At 48.6% G+C, this 13,362-nt stretch overlaps 1 protein-coding gene across 4 annotated transcripts in view; it reads left to right on the top strand.

Moving 5' to 3' along the window:
- Window positions 1-13,362, top strand: part of LOC118396559 (tensin-3) — a 93,965-nt gene that overhangs the window by 17,937 nt on the left and 62,666 nt on the right. For all 4 annotated transcript variants that reach the window (XM_052461547.1, XM_052461555.1, XM_052461553.1 and 1 more), the window contains exons 6-11: window positions 3,615-3,698; window positions 5,266-5,378; window positions 5,508-5,568; window positions 7,322-7,397; window positions 7,537-7,666; window positions 8,152-8,217. In XM_052461547.1, the coding sequence (XP_052317507.1) occupies window positions 3,615-3,698; window positions 5,266-5,378; window positions 5,508-5,568; window positions 7,322-7,397; window positions 7,537-7,666; window positions 8,152-8,217 (530 nt within the window). The remainder of the gene's footprint in view (window positions 1-3,614; window positions 3,699-5,265; window positions 5,379-5,507; window positions 5,569-7,321; window positions 7,398-7,536; window positions 7,667-8,151; window positions 8,218-13,362) is intronic.

The following is a 13,362-nucleotide window of genomic DNA, read 5'->3' as shown; positions in this document are numbered from 1 at the left end:
ATGCATTCACATTCCTTCATCCTCTTTACATATGCTGCTGCTACTCTGTTTATTAGTTTATTATCTACTGTATGCATATGTAACGGATGTGAAATAGCTAGCTAGTTAGTGGTGGTGCGGGTTAGTGACGTCACTTGGTTAGTGACGGGTTAGTGACGTCACTTGGTTAGTGATGTCACTCGGTGACGTCACTTGCTCTGAGACCTTGAAGTAGTGGTTCCCCTTGCTCTGCAAGGGCCGTGGCTTTTGTGGAGCGATGGGTAGCGATGCTTCGTGGGTGACTGTTGTTGATGTGTGCAGAGGGTCCCTGGTTCGCGCCCGGGTATAGGCGAGGGACAGTCTAAAGTTATACTGTTATACATAGTCACTTTCCCCTATATACATGTATGTACATATTACCTCAATTACCTTGACTTACCCGTATCTTTGTCATTGTTCTTTTTTCCTTTAGTTTATTTAGAACATTTTTCTTACTTACTTTTTTAAAACTCTGCATTGTTGGTTAAGGGCTCGTAAGTAAGCATTTCATGGTAAGGTCTCGTACATCTGTTGAATTTGGCGCATGTGACAAATATGATTTGATTCGATTTGAGACTGATGCATTTGTTTACTGTGTTCTATCGTCCTATTTGTATTGTGCTTCTATATGCATGGTCGAGAATGCCTGCAGAGGATGAGAGAGACATTTGGACTGGAGTTAATGTTGACCTGAGGAGCGATGAAGAGGATGCCCTGCAAAACGGCAAACCAGTGTGTCTTTGTCAAGAACTACAGAGCTGCTTGGAAAGAGACCAGAGCACCTTGACGAGCCACACCACACAGATCATGTCTGGGGAGTTTTCTTCAAGGCAACCTACAGTAGATTCCACAGACCCCCTCAACCCTCAAAACTATAGCAATACAGGAACCCCAATGGAGGCTCGCCATGGGCCAAACTGGATGACTCCTGTCAGTACTGTGATCTTTGAATTTGGAATATTCCTTTATCTGAAGTAGCCCCCCCTGCTTAGGCCCTGCTTAGCTGAAATTAAGATACTGTGACCCACTTTCTCCTGCTCTACTGAAATAAATTATCCTTCAAGTGATTAAGTGAATTTGTGTGTTTTTTTCCCCAAGGACCTAACATATGTTTTAGTATAGGGATGTTGTGAGGGGTTGGAAAAACCTTGATAGTGGTGCTTGAATTTTACTTCTGAAAATGTGTAGGAACCCTGATGTGATATTAATATAAAACAATTAAAAGTAATGCATTCATAATTCACGGTAATTCATTAATTAAAACATTTAAATGTTTTTAATATACTAGTCAAATCAAATCATTACTTTACTGTGAAATACTTGCTCATGAGCCCTTCCCAACGATGCAGAATATATATATTTTTTATAATATATATAGGAGAAATAAAATCCACAATAATTAAGCTACACACAGGGAGTACTGGTACCAGATCAATGTGCAGGGGTACAATGTATTTGAGGTAGATATGTACATAAAGGCAGGGTAAAGTAACTATTAGATAATAATAAGAAACTAAGGCAAGCTAGCAATAACTAGTATAAGCATGTGCAACCTGAACAAGTGCACAATTATTTACTGGCAATTATGGGAGAGACGTGAACGGACGTGAAAAGAGATGTAGTGCAACTGACTTCAAACTGGAATTTCAAGACGTGTCCTGGTAAATGGGTGGATGTTGTTTCTGGGGATTTACTGAACCTTTTCCGGACATATACACGTTCGTGCACTGGAGTATTCTACCTGTAAATGTGCTTTTTCATGCACTGTGTGTGTCTCCCCCAGGGCAGACCTGGATCTAGACTGAATGTGTGTGTCCTCCTCAGTGCAGACCTGGATCTAGACTAAATGTGTGTGTCTCCCTCAGTGCAGACCTGGATCTAGACTAAATGTGTGTGTCTCCCTCAGTGCAGACCTGGATCTAGACTAAATGTGTGTGTCTCCCTCAGGGCAGACCTGGATCTAGACTGAATGTGTATGTCCTCCTCCTCAGTGCAGACCTGGATCTAGACTGAATGTGTGTGTCCTCCTCAGTGCAGACCTGGATCTAGACTAAATGTGTGTGTCTCCCTCAGTGCAGACCTGGATCTAGACTAAATGTGTGTGTCCTCCTCAGTGCAGACCTGGATCTAGACTGAATGTGTGTGTCCTCCTCAGTGCAGACCTGGATCTAGACTGAATGTGTGTGTCTCCCTCAGTGCAGACCTGGATCTAGACTAAATGTGTGTGTCTCCCTCAGGGCAGACCTGGATCTAGACTAAATGTGTGTGTCCTCCTCAGTGCAGACCTGGATCTAGACTGAATGTGTGTGTCTCCCTCAGGGCAGACCTGGATCTAGATTAAATGTGTGTGTCTCCCTCAGTGCAGACCTGGATCTAGACTGCATGTGTGTGTCTCCCTCAGGGCAGACCTGGATCTAGACTAAATGTGTGTGTCTCCCTCAGTGCAGACCTGGATCTAGACTAAATGTGTGTGTCTCCCTCAGTGCAGACCTGGATCTAGACTGAATGTGTGTGTCCTCCTCAGTGCAGACCTGGATCTAGACTAAATGTGTGTGTCTCCCTCAGGGCAGACCTGGATCTAGACTGAATGTGTGTGTCTCCCTCAGTGCAGACCTGGATCTAGACTACATGTGTGTGTCTCCCTCAGGGCAGACCTGGATCTAGACTGAATGTGTGTGTCTCCCTCAGTGCAGACCTGGATCTAGACTGAATGTGTGTGTCCTCCTCAGTGCAGACCTGGATCTAGACTAAATGTGTGTGTCTCCCTCAGGGCAGACCTGGATCTAGACTGAATGTGTGTGTCCTTCTCAGTGCAGACCTGGGTCTAGACTGAATGTGTGTGTCCTCATCAGTGCAGATCTGGCTCTAGACTGAATGTGTATGTCCTCCTCAGTGCAGACCTGGATCTAGACTGAATGTGTGTGTCCTCCTCAGTGCAGACCTGGATCTAGACTGAATGTGTGTGTCCTCCTCAGTGCAGACCTGGATCTAGACTGAATGTGTGTGTCCTCCTCAGTGCAGACCTGGATCTTGACTGAATGTATGTGTCCTCCTCAGTGCAGACCTGGGTCTAGACTGAATGTGTGTGTCCTCCTCAGTGCAGACCTGGGTCTAGACTGAATGTGTATGTCCTCCTCAGTGCAGACCTGGGTCTAGACTGAATGTGTATGTCCTCCTCAGTGCAGACCTGGGTCTAGACTGAATGTGTATGTCCTCCTCAGTGCAGACCTGGATCTAGACTGAATGTGTGTCTCCTCCTCAGTGCAGACCTGGATCTAGACTGAATGTGTGTGTCCTCCTCAGTGCAGACCTGGATCTAGACTGAATGTGTATGTCCTCCTCAGTGCAGACCTGGATCTAGACTGAATGTGTATGTCCTCCTCAGTGCAGACCTGGATCTAGACTGAATGTGTATGTCCTCCTCAGTGTAGACCTGGATCTAGACTGAATGTGTATGTCCTCCTCAGTGCAGACCTGGATCTAGACTGAATGTGTTTGTCCTCCTCCTCAGTGCAGACCTGGATCTAGACTGAATGTGTTTGTCCTCCTCCTCAGTGCAGACCTGGCTCTAAACTGAATGTGTATGTCCTCCTCAGTGCAGACCTGGGTCTAGACCACTTTGCCATGAGAAGATTCTACAACAACAGAGTATCTTCCCTGATGAATCCCTCGCAGAAACGGTAAGAAACCACCCCACACAAAGCAAATTTGATTGATTAACATCAAGTTCACAGAAGCTCCTCTGCACAACAGATCAATATAGTTCAAAGATCAACTGTCTGGCCATCAGTGAGCATCAGATGTGGCCTTCTGGTTGAGGGCTTCCTTGTTCTGAAATTTTACCTGATATCACAGCGGTCAGGTGTCAGACTTGGGAGGTCAATTTAAAAAATAAAAAATACATTATTTCACCTTTATTTAACCAGGTAGACTAGTTGAGAACAAGTTCTCACTTGCAACTGCGACCTGGCCAAGATAAAGCGTAGCAATTCGACACAAACAACAACACAGAGTTATACATGGAATAAACAAAACATACAGTCAATAATACAGTCGAACAAAAGAAAACAGAAAGTCTACAGTGAGTGCAAATGAGGTAAGTTAAGGAAATAAATAGGCCATGGTGGTGAAGTAATTACAATATAGCAATTAAACACTGGAATGGTAGATCGGCAGAAGATGAATGTGCAGGTAGAGATACTGGGGTGCAAAGGAGGAAAATAAATAAATACCAGTATGGGGGATGCGGTAGGTAGATAGATGGGCTGTTTACAGATGGGCTATGTACAGGTGCAGTGATCTGTACGCTGCTCTGACAGCTGGTGCTTAAAGCTAGTGAGGGAGATGTGAGTCTCCAGCTTCAGAGATTTTTGCAATTCATTCCAGTCATGGGCAGCAGAGAACTGGAAGGAAAGACGACCAAAGCAGGAATTGGCTTTGGGGGTGACCAGTGAGATATACCTGCTGGAGCGTGTGCTACGAGTGGGTGCTGCTATGGTGACCAGCGAGCTGAGATAAGGCGGGGCTTTACCTAGCAGAGACTTGTAGATAACCTGTAGCCAGTGGGTTTGGCGACGAGTATGAAGCGAGGGCCAACCAACGAGAGTGTACAGGTCGCAATGGTGGGTAGTGTATGGGGCTTTGGTGGCAAAACGGATGGCACTGTGATAGACTGCATCCAGTTTGTTGAGTAGAGTGTTGGAGGCTATTCTATAGATGACATTACCGAAGTCGAGGATCGGTAGGATGGTCAGTTTTACGAGGGTATGTTTGGCAGCATGAGTGAAGGATGCTTTGTTGCGATATAGGAAGCCGATTCTAGATGTAATTTTGGATTGGAGATGCTTAATGTGAGTCTGGAAGGAGAGTTTACAGTCTAACCAGACACCCAGGTATTTGTAGTTGTCCACATAAGTCAGAGCCGTCCAGAGTAGTGATGCTGGACGGACGAGCAGGTGCGGGCAGTGATCGATTGAAAAGCATGCACACACAGGCCACGGAAGGAGAGTTGTATGGCATTGAAGCTCGTCTGGAGGTTAGTTAACACAGTGTAACACAGGAGGGGCCAGAAGTATACAGAATGGTGTCATCTGCGTAGAGGTGGATCGGAGAATCACCAGCAGCAAGAGCAACATCATTGATGTATACAGAAAAGAGAGTCGGCCCGAGAATTGAACCCTGTGGCACACCCTTGATTGACTTGGGAGGTCAATCACTTGACATACAGTCCCCCCCCCCTCTCTCTAGGTATGTGTGGATGTTCAGCAGTCTGCTGAGGGGAGTTATGAACATGGATCCCTCTCCTCTCTTCCTCCTTTGTGTGGTTCTTCACGGCGTGCCCAACATCAATTCTGAGGGAGGTTAGAAACGCCCATACAAACACTATACTACACCTCTCACGTCACAGTGATACACACCGTTCTCAGATATACATTTTATGACGCACTACTGAATTAACAATATATTTTTCCTGTTTGTGTTGTCTGCAGGATGTCGTCTGTTCCTGAGAGTGTACCAGAGCCTGCAGGTCGTCTGTACTTCAGCAGTCTAGTGAGATACCATACTCATTCACACTTCATTTGGATGTTCCGGATAGTCCATCTGTAGAGCATCTGTAGAGCGTCATAGTATGAACAAACTATCTGTTGAAAAGCAACTATTTGCTAAGGTTACAGTTACACTCTTAGAAAAAAAGGTGTTCCTTAGCTGTCCCCATAGAACACTTTGACGAACACCTTTTGAGTTCCATGTAGAACCCTTTACACAGACGAACCCAAAATGAAACTATTGCAGTGGGGACACCATTTATTTACACCAGAATTTCAGGGGACCAAATTTGTTGCCCAAATCTAATGACACAAACTTAAAATCTGTAAATGTAGATTTTTACATAAAAAAACAACCTTCAATTCATTGTATTTTCACCTCTTATCAAAATGGAGAGAAACCAATAAATATATTTACCAATACATCTTTCTCAAACACTTTGTATATTGTCCAATACAATAATCTGTACTCTTATTTTTTTGCTCCTAAAAATACAATTAAAAATCATAATAATAATTGGCGACCCCACTGCAATTCCCCGCTACGTCGACTTTGAATACCACTGTTGTAAAGGGGTGCGTGCTGGTGGCAGGGAAGTCTGGCGCAGGAGATCGAACTTGGTATAAACGGAGCAGTTTAATAAGCGCTCAAAAACTCAGAAAACCAAAATATACAAAATAATACAAGTGGGTACAAAACCCGTCACACACCAGAACATGTCTTGCACATAGCTTACAAACAAACAATCACCGACAAGACATGAGGGGGAACAGAGGGTTAAATACACAGCATGTAATGAATGGGATTGGAACCAGGTGTAATACAAGACAAGACAAAACCAAAAGAAAATGAAAAGACGATCAGCGATGACTAGAAAGTCGGTGACTACGAACGCTGAATGCCGCCCGAACAAGGAGAGGGACCAACTTCGGCGGAAGTTGTGACAACTGTCCTATGGGGACCGCTGCAGAACCCTTTTTTATTTTTTATTGTAGTGTTAGGTTTAGAATAAGGGTAAGGGTTAATAAATATTACTGATAGTCTGTTGTAGATAGTCTATAGAGCATCTGCATTGCTTGCTGTTTGGGGTTTAAGGCTGGGTTTCTATAAAGCACTTTGTGATATAAAAAAAGGCTTTATAAATACATTTGATTGATTGATTGATCTACAGATGGACTATGGAAATATAGAGTTACCATGGTGGTCCTTCTGTGGCTCAGTTGGTAGAGCATGGCGCTTGTAACGCCAGGGTAGTGGGTTCGATTCCCGGGACCACCCATACGTAGAATGTATGCACACATGACTGTAAGTCGCTTTGGATAAAAGCGTCAGCTAAATGGCATATATTATTATTATTATTATTATATTATTATGGTAATAATATTATGAGTATGAAAAAGTATGAAAATGTATCCACTCACTGTAAGTCACTTTGGATAAGAGTGTCTGCTAAATGACTCAAATCTAAATGCAAATGTTTGTTTACTTTGTCTGTGTGTGTTTATATCTGTCACAGTCACGTGCGAGCAGTCCAGACAGACAGGGTTTACTTTGTGTGTGTTTATATCTGTCACAGTCACGTGCGAGCAGTCCAGACAGACAGGGTTTACTTTGTGTGTGTTTATATCTGTCACAGTCACGTGCGAGCAGTCCAGACAGACAGGGTTTACTTTGTGTGTGTTTATATCTGTCACAGTCACGTGCGAGCAGTCCAGACAGACAGGGTTTACTTTGTGTGTGTTTATATCTGTCACAGTCACGTGCGAGCAGTCCAGACAGACAGGGTTTACTTTGTGCTGCAACCAGCTCAACTGCTGAAGGGAGACATAATGGTAGGTATAATCACACTCATATACCGTACCTGCACTTTTCAAATCCAGAATTGAATGGAATGTTATACAAAGCTCAGTGGTCAGACTGTATTAACCTTATAGGTGAGGTAACTGTCTGTGTCTGCTGTCTCTGGTTCAGGTGGTGTGTTATAATAAAAACCACCAGACAGCCAGCCGAGAGGTCATCTTCAGGCTCCAGCTTCACACTGGCATTATCCACGGTCGCCCCCTGCTTTTCCCCAAGGAAGACCTCGACACAGCTTATATAGGTACAGTAGTAGGCCTACTGGGAAGCCTAATGCAATGAATTACCTACTCTCTCTCTCTCTCTCTCTCTCTCTCTCTCTCTTTCTCTCTCTCTTTCTCTTTCTCTTTCTCTTTCTCTTTCTCTTTCTCTTTCTCTTTCTCTTTCTCTTTCTCTTTCTCTTTCTCTCTCTCTCTCTCTCTTTCTCTCTCACTCTCTATCTCCCTCCCCCTCTCTCTCTCTCCCTCCCCCTCTCTCTTTCTCTCTCTCTCTCTCTCTTTCTCTCTCACTCTCTATCTCCCTCCCCCCCTCTCTCTCTCTCCCTCTCTCTTTCTCTCTCTCTCTCTCTCTCTCTCTCTCTCTCTCTTTCTCTCGGTGTAAGTATTGTCACAGGCTAACCTTGGTCTTATCACCAGGTGATGAGTGCAGGCGTGAAATACAGACGAAAGCCAACGCATGCAGGTAGATACAGAGATAGAGATGGATGATCACCTTCCCTCCCCTTTCCAGATCCCAGGTTTCCAGACGATGGGAAAGTTGAGTTGGTGTTCTCTGAAAGTCCTGAGAAGATGCCAGGTAATTCCCGGCCGTCATCGTTGTTAAGCATAATCCTAATCTCCCCTTCAAACCATCATTGGTCCAACGAACACACACCTGGACCACCACTACAGCTGGTGTGGCTGACTAACAGCCCCTGCCAACCCCGTCACCCTACAGTCACACATCCTGTAAGGACTATTTAAAAGTTCCAATTCGTCACGATGCATGAGTGATGCAAACTGTTTTTGACACGCTGAGGTCATGTCCAGACTTGAGATACAGTTGGGGGATGTTCCCATTTATTGAATAAAATAATATGAGGACAGATTAAACTTGATGATTTACCATGGTGGTGACGATTTGTGGTTGAGTAATCCGGGTTAAAGGCAACCTTGTGAATAGCTGTAAAAACCATGTGAATCTCCTGTTCACCCATGCATGACTACTACCTGGTTACCTGTGATCTTATACACCTGAGCCATCAACTGACCTACCACCTGACCCATAACCTCAGTAAGACTGCTCTCTAGTGGTGAGAACTGACAGCCCAAAACAGACAAAACTAGACAAACACAAACCCTATCAAAATGGCTCTTATATATCTTGTCAGCTGCCGTCACAGCCCTTCACCCTGCAGTCACATATCCTGTCAGCTGCCGTCACAACCCTTCACCCTGCAGTCACATATCCTCTCAGCTGCCGTCACAGCCCTTCACCCTGCAGTCACATATCCTGTCAGCTGCAGTCACAGCCCTTCACCCTGCAGTCACATATCTTGTCAGCTGCCGTCACAGCCCTTCACCCTGCAGTCACATATCTTGTCAGCTGCCGTCACAGCCCTTCACCCTGCAGTCACATATTTTGTCAGCTGCCGTCACAGCCCTTCACCCTGCAGTCACATATCCTGTCAGCTGCAGTCACAGCCCTTCACCCTGCAGTCACACATCCTGTCAGCTGCCGTCACAGCCCTTCACCCTGCAGTCACATATCCTGTCAGCTGCAGTCACAGCTCTTCACCCTGCAGTCACATATCCTGCCAGCTGCCGTCACAGCCCTTCACCCTGCAGTCACATATCCTGTCAGCTGCAGTCACAGCCCTTCACCCTGCAGTCACATATCCTGTCAGCTGCAGTCACAGCCCTTCACCCTGCAGTCACATATCCTGCCAGCTGCCGTCACAGCCCTTCACCCTGCAGTCACACATCCTGTCAGCTGCAGTCACAGCCCTTCACCCTGCAGTCACATATCCTGTCAGCTGCAGTCACAGCCCTTCACCCTGCAGTCACATATCCTGTCAGCTGCAGTCACAGCCCTTCACCCTGCAGTCACATATCCTGTCAGCTGCCGTCACAGCCCTTCACCCTACAGTCACATGTCCTGTCAGCTGCCGTCACAACCCTTCACCCTGCAGTCACATATCCTGTCAGCTGCAGTCACAGCCCTTCACCCTGCAGTCACATATCCTGTCAGCTGCAGTCACAGCCCTTCACCCTGCAGTCACATGTCTTGTCAGCTGCCGTCACAACCCTTCACCCTGCAGTCACATGTCCTGTCAGCTGCCGTCACAACCCTTCACCCTGCAGTCACACATCCTGTCAGCTGCAGTCACAGCCCTTCACCCTGCAGTCACACATCCTGTCAGCTGCCGTCACAGCCCTTCACCCTGCAGTCACATATCCTGCCAGCTGCCGTCACAGCCCTTCACCCTGCAGTCACATATCCTGTCAGCTGCAGTCACAGCCCTTCACCCTACAGTCACACATCCTGTCAGCTGCCGTCACAGCCCTTCACCCTGCAGTCACACATCCTGTCAGCTGCCGTCACAGCCCTTCACCCTGCAGTCACATATCCTGCCAGCTGCCGTCACAGCCCTTCACCCTGCAGTCACATATCCTGTCAGCTGCCGTCACAGCCCTTCACCCTACAGTCACATATCCTGTCAGCTGCAGTCACAGCCCTTCACCCTGCAGTCACATATCCTGTCAGCTGCAGTCACAGCCCTTCACCCTGCAGTCACATGTCTTGTCAGCTGCCGTCACAACCCTTCACCCTGCAGTCACATGTCCTGTCAGCTGCCGTCACAACCCTTCACCCTGCAGTCACACATCCTGTCAGCTGCAGTCACAGCCCTTCACCCTGCAGTCACACATCCTGTCAGCTGCCGTCACAGCCCTTCACCCTGCAGTCACATATCCTGCCAGCTGCCGTCACAGCCCTTCACCCTGCAGTCACATATCCTGTCAGCTGCAGTCACAGCCCTTCACCCTGCAGTCACATATCCTGTCAGCTGCAGTCACAGCCCTTCACCCTGCAGTCACAGCCCTTCACCCTGCAGTCACATATCCTGTCAGCTGCAGTCACAGCCCTTCACCCTGCAGTCACACATCCTGTCAGCTGCCGTCACAGCCCTTCACCCTGCAGTCACATATCCTGTCAGCTGCCGTCACAACCCTTCACCCTGCAGTCACATATCCTGTCAGCTGCCGTCACAACCCTTCACCCTGCAGTCACATATCCTGTCAGCTGCCGTCACAACCCTTCACCCTGCAGTCACATATCCTGTCAGCTGCCGTCACAGCCCTTCACCCTGCAGTCACATATCCTGTCAGCTGCCGTCACAGCCCTTCACCCTGCAGTCACATATCCTGTCAGCTGCCGTCACAGCCCTTCACCCTGCAGTCACATGTCCTGTCAGCTGCCGTCACAACCCTTCACCCTGCAGTCACATATCCTGTCAGCTGCCATCACAGCCCTTCACCCTGCAGTCACATATCCTGCCAGCTGCCGTCACAGCCCTTCACCCTGCAGTCACACATCCTGTCAGCTGCAGTCACAACCCTTCACCCTGCAGTCACATATCCTGTCAGCTGCCGTCACAGCCCTTCACCCTGCAGTCACATATCCTGCCAGCTGCCGTCACAGCCCTTCACCCTGCAGTCACATGTCCTGTCAGCTGCCGTCACAGCCCTTCACCCTGCAGTCACATATCCTGTCAGCTGCAGTCACAGCCCTTCACCCTGCAGTCACACATCCTGTCAGCTGCCGTCACAGCCCTTCACCCTGCAGTCACATATCCTGTCAGCTGCAGTCACAGCCCTTCACCCTGCAGTCACACATCCTGTCAGCTGCCGTCACAGCCCTTCACCCTGCAGTCACATATCCTGTCAGCTGCCGTCACAACCCTTCACCCTGCAGTCACATATCCTGTCAGCTGCCGTCACAACCCTTCACCCTGCAGTCACATATCCTGTCAGCTGCCGTCACAACCCTTCACCCTGCAGTCACATATCCTGTCAGCTGCCGTCACAACCCTTCACCCTGCAGTCACATATCCTGTCAGCTGCCGTCACAACCCTTCACCCTGCAGTCACATATCCTGTCAGCTGCCGTCACAGCCCTTCACCCTGCAGTCACATATCCTGTCAGCTGCCGTCACAGCCCTTCACCCTGCAGTCACATATCCTGTCAGCTGCCGTCACAGCCCTTCACCCTGCAGTCACATGTCCTGTCAGCTGCCGTCACAACCCTTCACCCTGCAGTCACATATCCTGTCAGCTGCCATCACAGCCCTTCACCCTGCAGTCACATATCCTGCCAGCTGCCGTCACAGCCCTTCACCCTGCAGTCACACATCCTGTCAGCTGCAGTCACAACCCTTCACCCTGCAGTCACATATCCTGTCAGCTGCCGTCACAGCCCTTCACCCTGCAGTCACATATCCTGCCAGCTGCCGTCACAGCCCTTCACCCTGCAGTCACATATCCTGCCAGCTGCCATCACAGCCCTTCACCCTGCAGTCACACATCCTGTCAGCTGCAGTCACAGCCCTTCACCCTGCAGTCACATATCCTGTCAGCTGCAGTCACAGCCCTTCACCCTGCAGTCACACATCCTGTCAGCTGCAGTCACAGCCCTTCACCCTGCAGTCACACATCCTGTCAGCTGCAGTCACAACCCTTCACCCTGCAGTCACATGTCCTGCCAGCTGCCGTCACAGCCCTTCACCCTGCAGTCACACATCCTGTCAGCTGCAGTCACAGCCCTTCACCCTGCAGTCACACATCCTGTCAGCTGCAGTCACAGCCCTTCACCCTGCAGTCACATATCCTGTCAGCTGCCGTCACAGCCCTTCACCCTACAGTCACATATCCTGCCAGCTGCCGTCACAGCCCTTCACCCTGCAGTCACACATCCTGTCAGCTGCAGTCACAGCCCTTCACCCTGCAGTCACATATCCTGCCAGCTGCCGTCACAGCCCTTCACCCTGCATTCACATATCTTGTCAGCTGCCGTCACAACCCTTCAACCCTGCAGTCACATATCCTGTCAGCTGCAGTCACAGCCCTTCACCCTGCAGTCACATATCCTGCCAGCTGCCGTCACAGCCCTTCACCCTGCATTCACATATCTTGTCAGCTGCCGTCACAACCCTTCAACCCTGCAGTCACATATCCTGTCAGCTGCAGTCACAGCCCTTCACCCTGCAGTCACATATCCTGTCAGCTGCCGTCACAACCCTTCACCCTGCAGTCACATGTCCTGCCAGCTGCCGTCACAGCCCTTCACCCTGCAGTCACATATCCTGTCAGCTGCCGTCACAACCCTTCACCCTGCAGTCACATATCCTGTCAGCTGCCGTCACAGCCCTTCACCCTGCAGTCACATATCCTGTCAGCTGCCGTCACAGCCCTTCACCCTGCAGTCACATATCCTGCCAGCTGCCGTCACAGCCCTTCACCCTGCAGTCACATATCCTGCCAGCTGCCATCACAGCCCTTCACCCTGCAGTCACATATCCTGTCAGCTGCCGTCACAGCCCTTCACCCTGCAGTCACATATCCTGTCAGCTGCCGTCACAGCCCTTCACCCTGCAGTCACACATCCTGTCAGCTGCCGTCACAAAAGAACAGAAGCATAACAGAACAGAGCAGAACAGTACAGAGAAGAACAGAACAGAACAGAGTAGAACAGAACAGAGCAGAACAGAGCGGAACAGAGCAGAACAGAACAGAACGGAGAAGAACAGAACAGAGAAGAACAGAACAGAGCAGAACAGAACAGAGCAGAGCAGATTTAGAACAGAGCAGAACAGAGCAGAACAGAGCAGAACAGAACAGAGCGGAACAGATTTAGAACAGAGCAGAACAGAGCAGAACAGAACAGAGAAGAACAGAACAGAAC

The sequence above is a fragment of the Oncorhynchus keta genome, chromosome 1 (assembly GCF_023373465.1).
Source record: "Oncorhynchus keta strain PuntledgeMale-10-30-2019 chromosome 1, Oket_V2, whole genome shotgun sequence".
NCBI classification, from domain to species: Eukaryota; Metazoa; Chordata; class Actinopteri; order Salmoniformes; family Salmonidae; genus Oncorhynchus; species Oncorhynchus keta.
The sequence above is the reverse complement of the archived record's forward strand: the minus strand, read 5'-3'. Positions and strand labels throughout refer to the sequence as shown.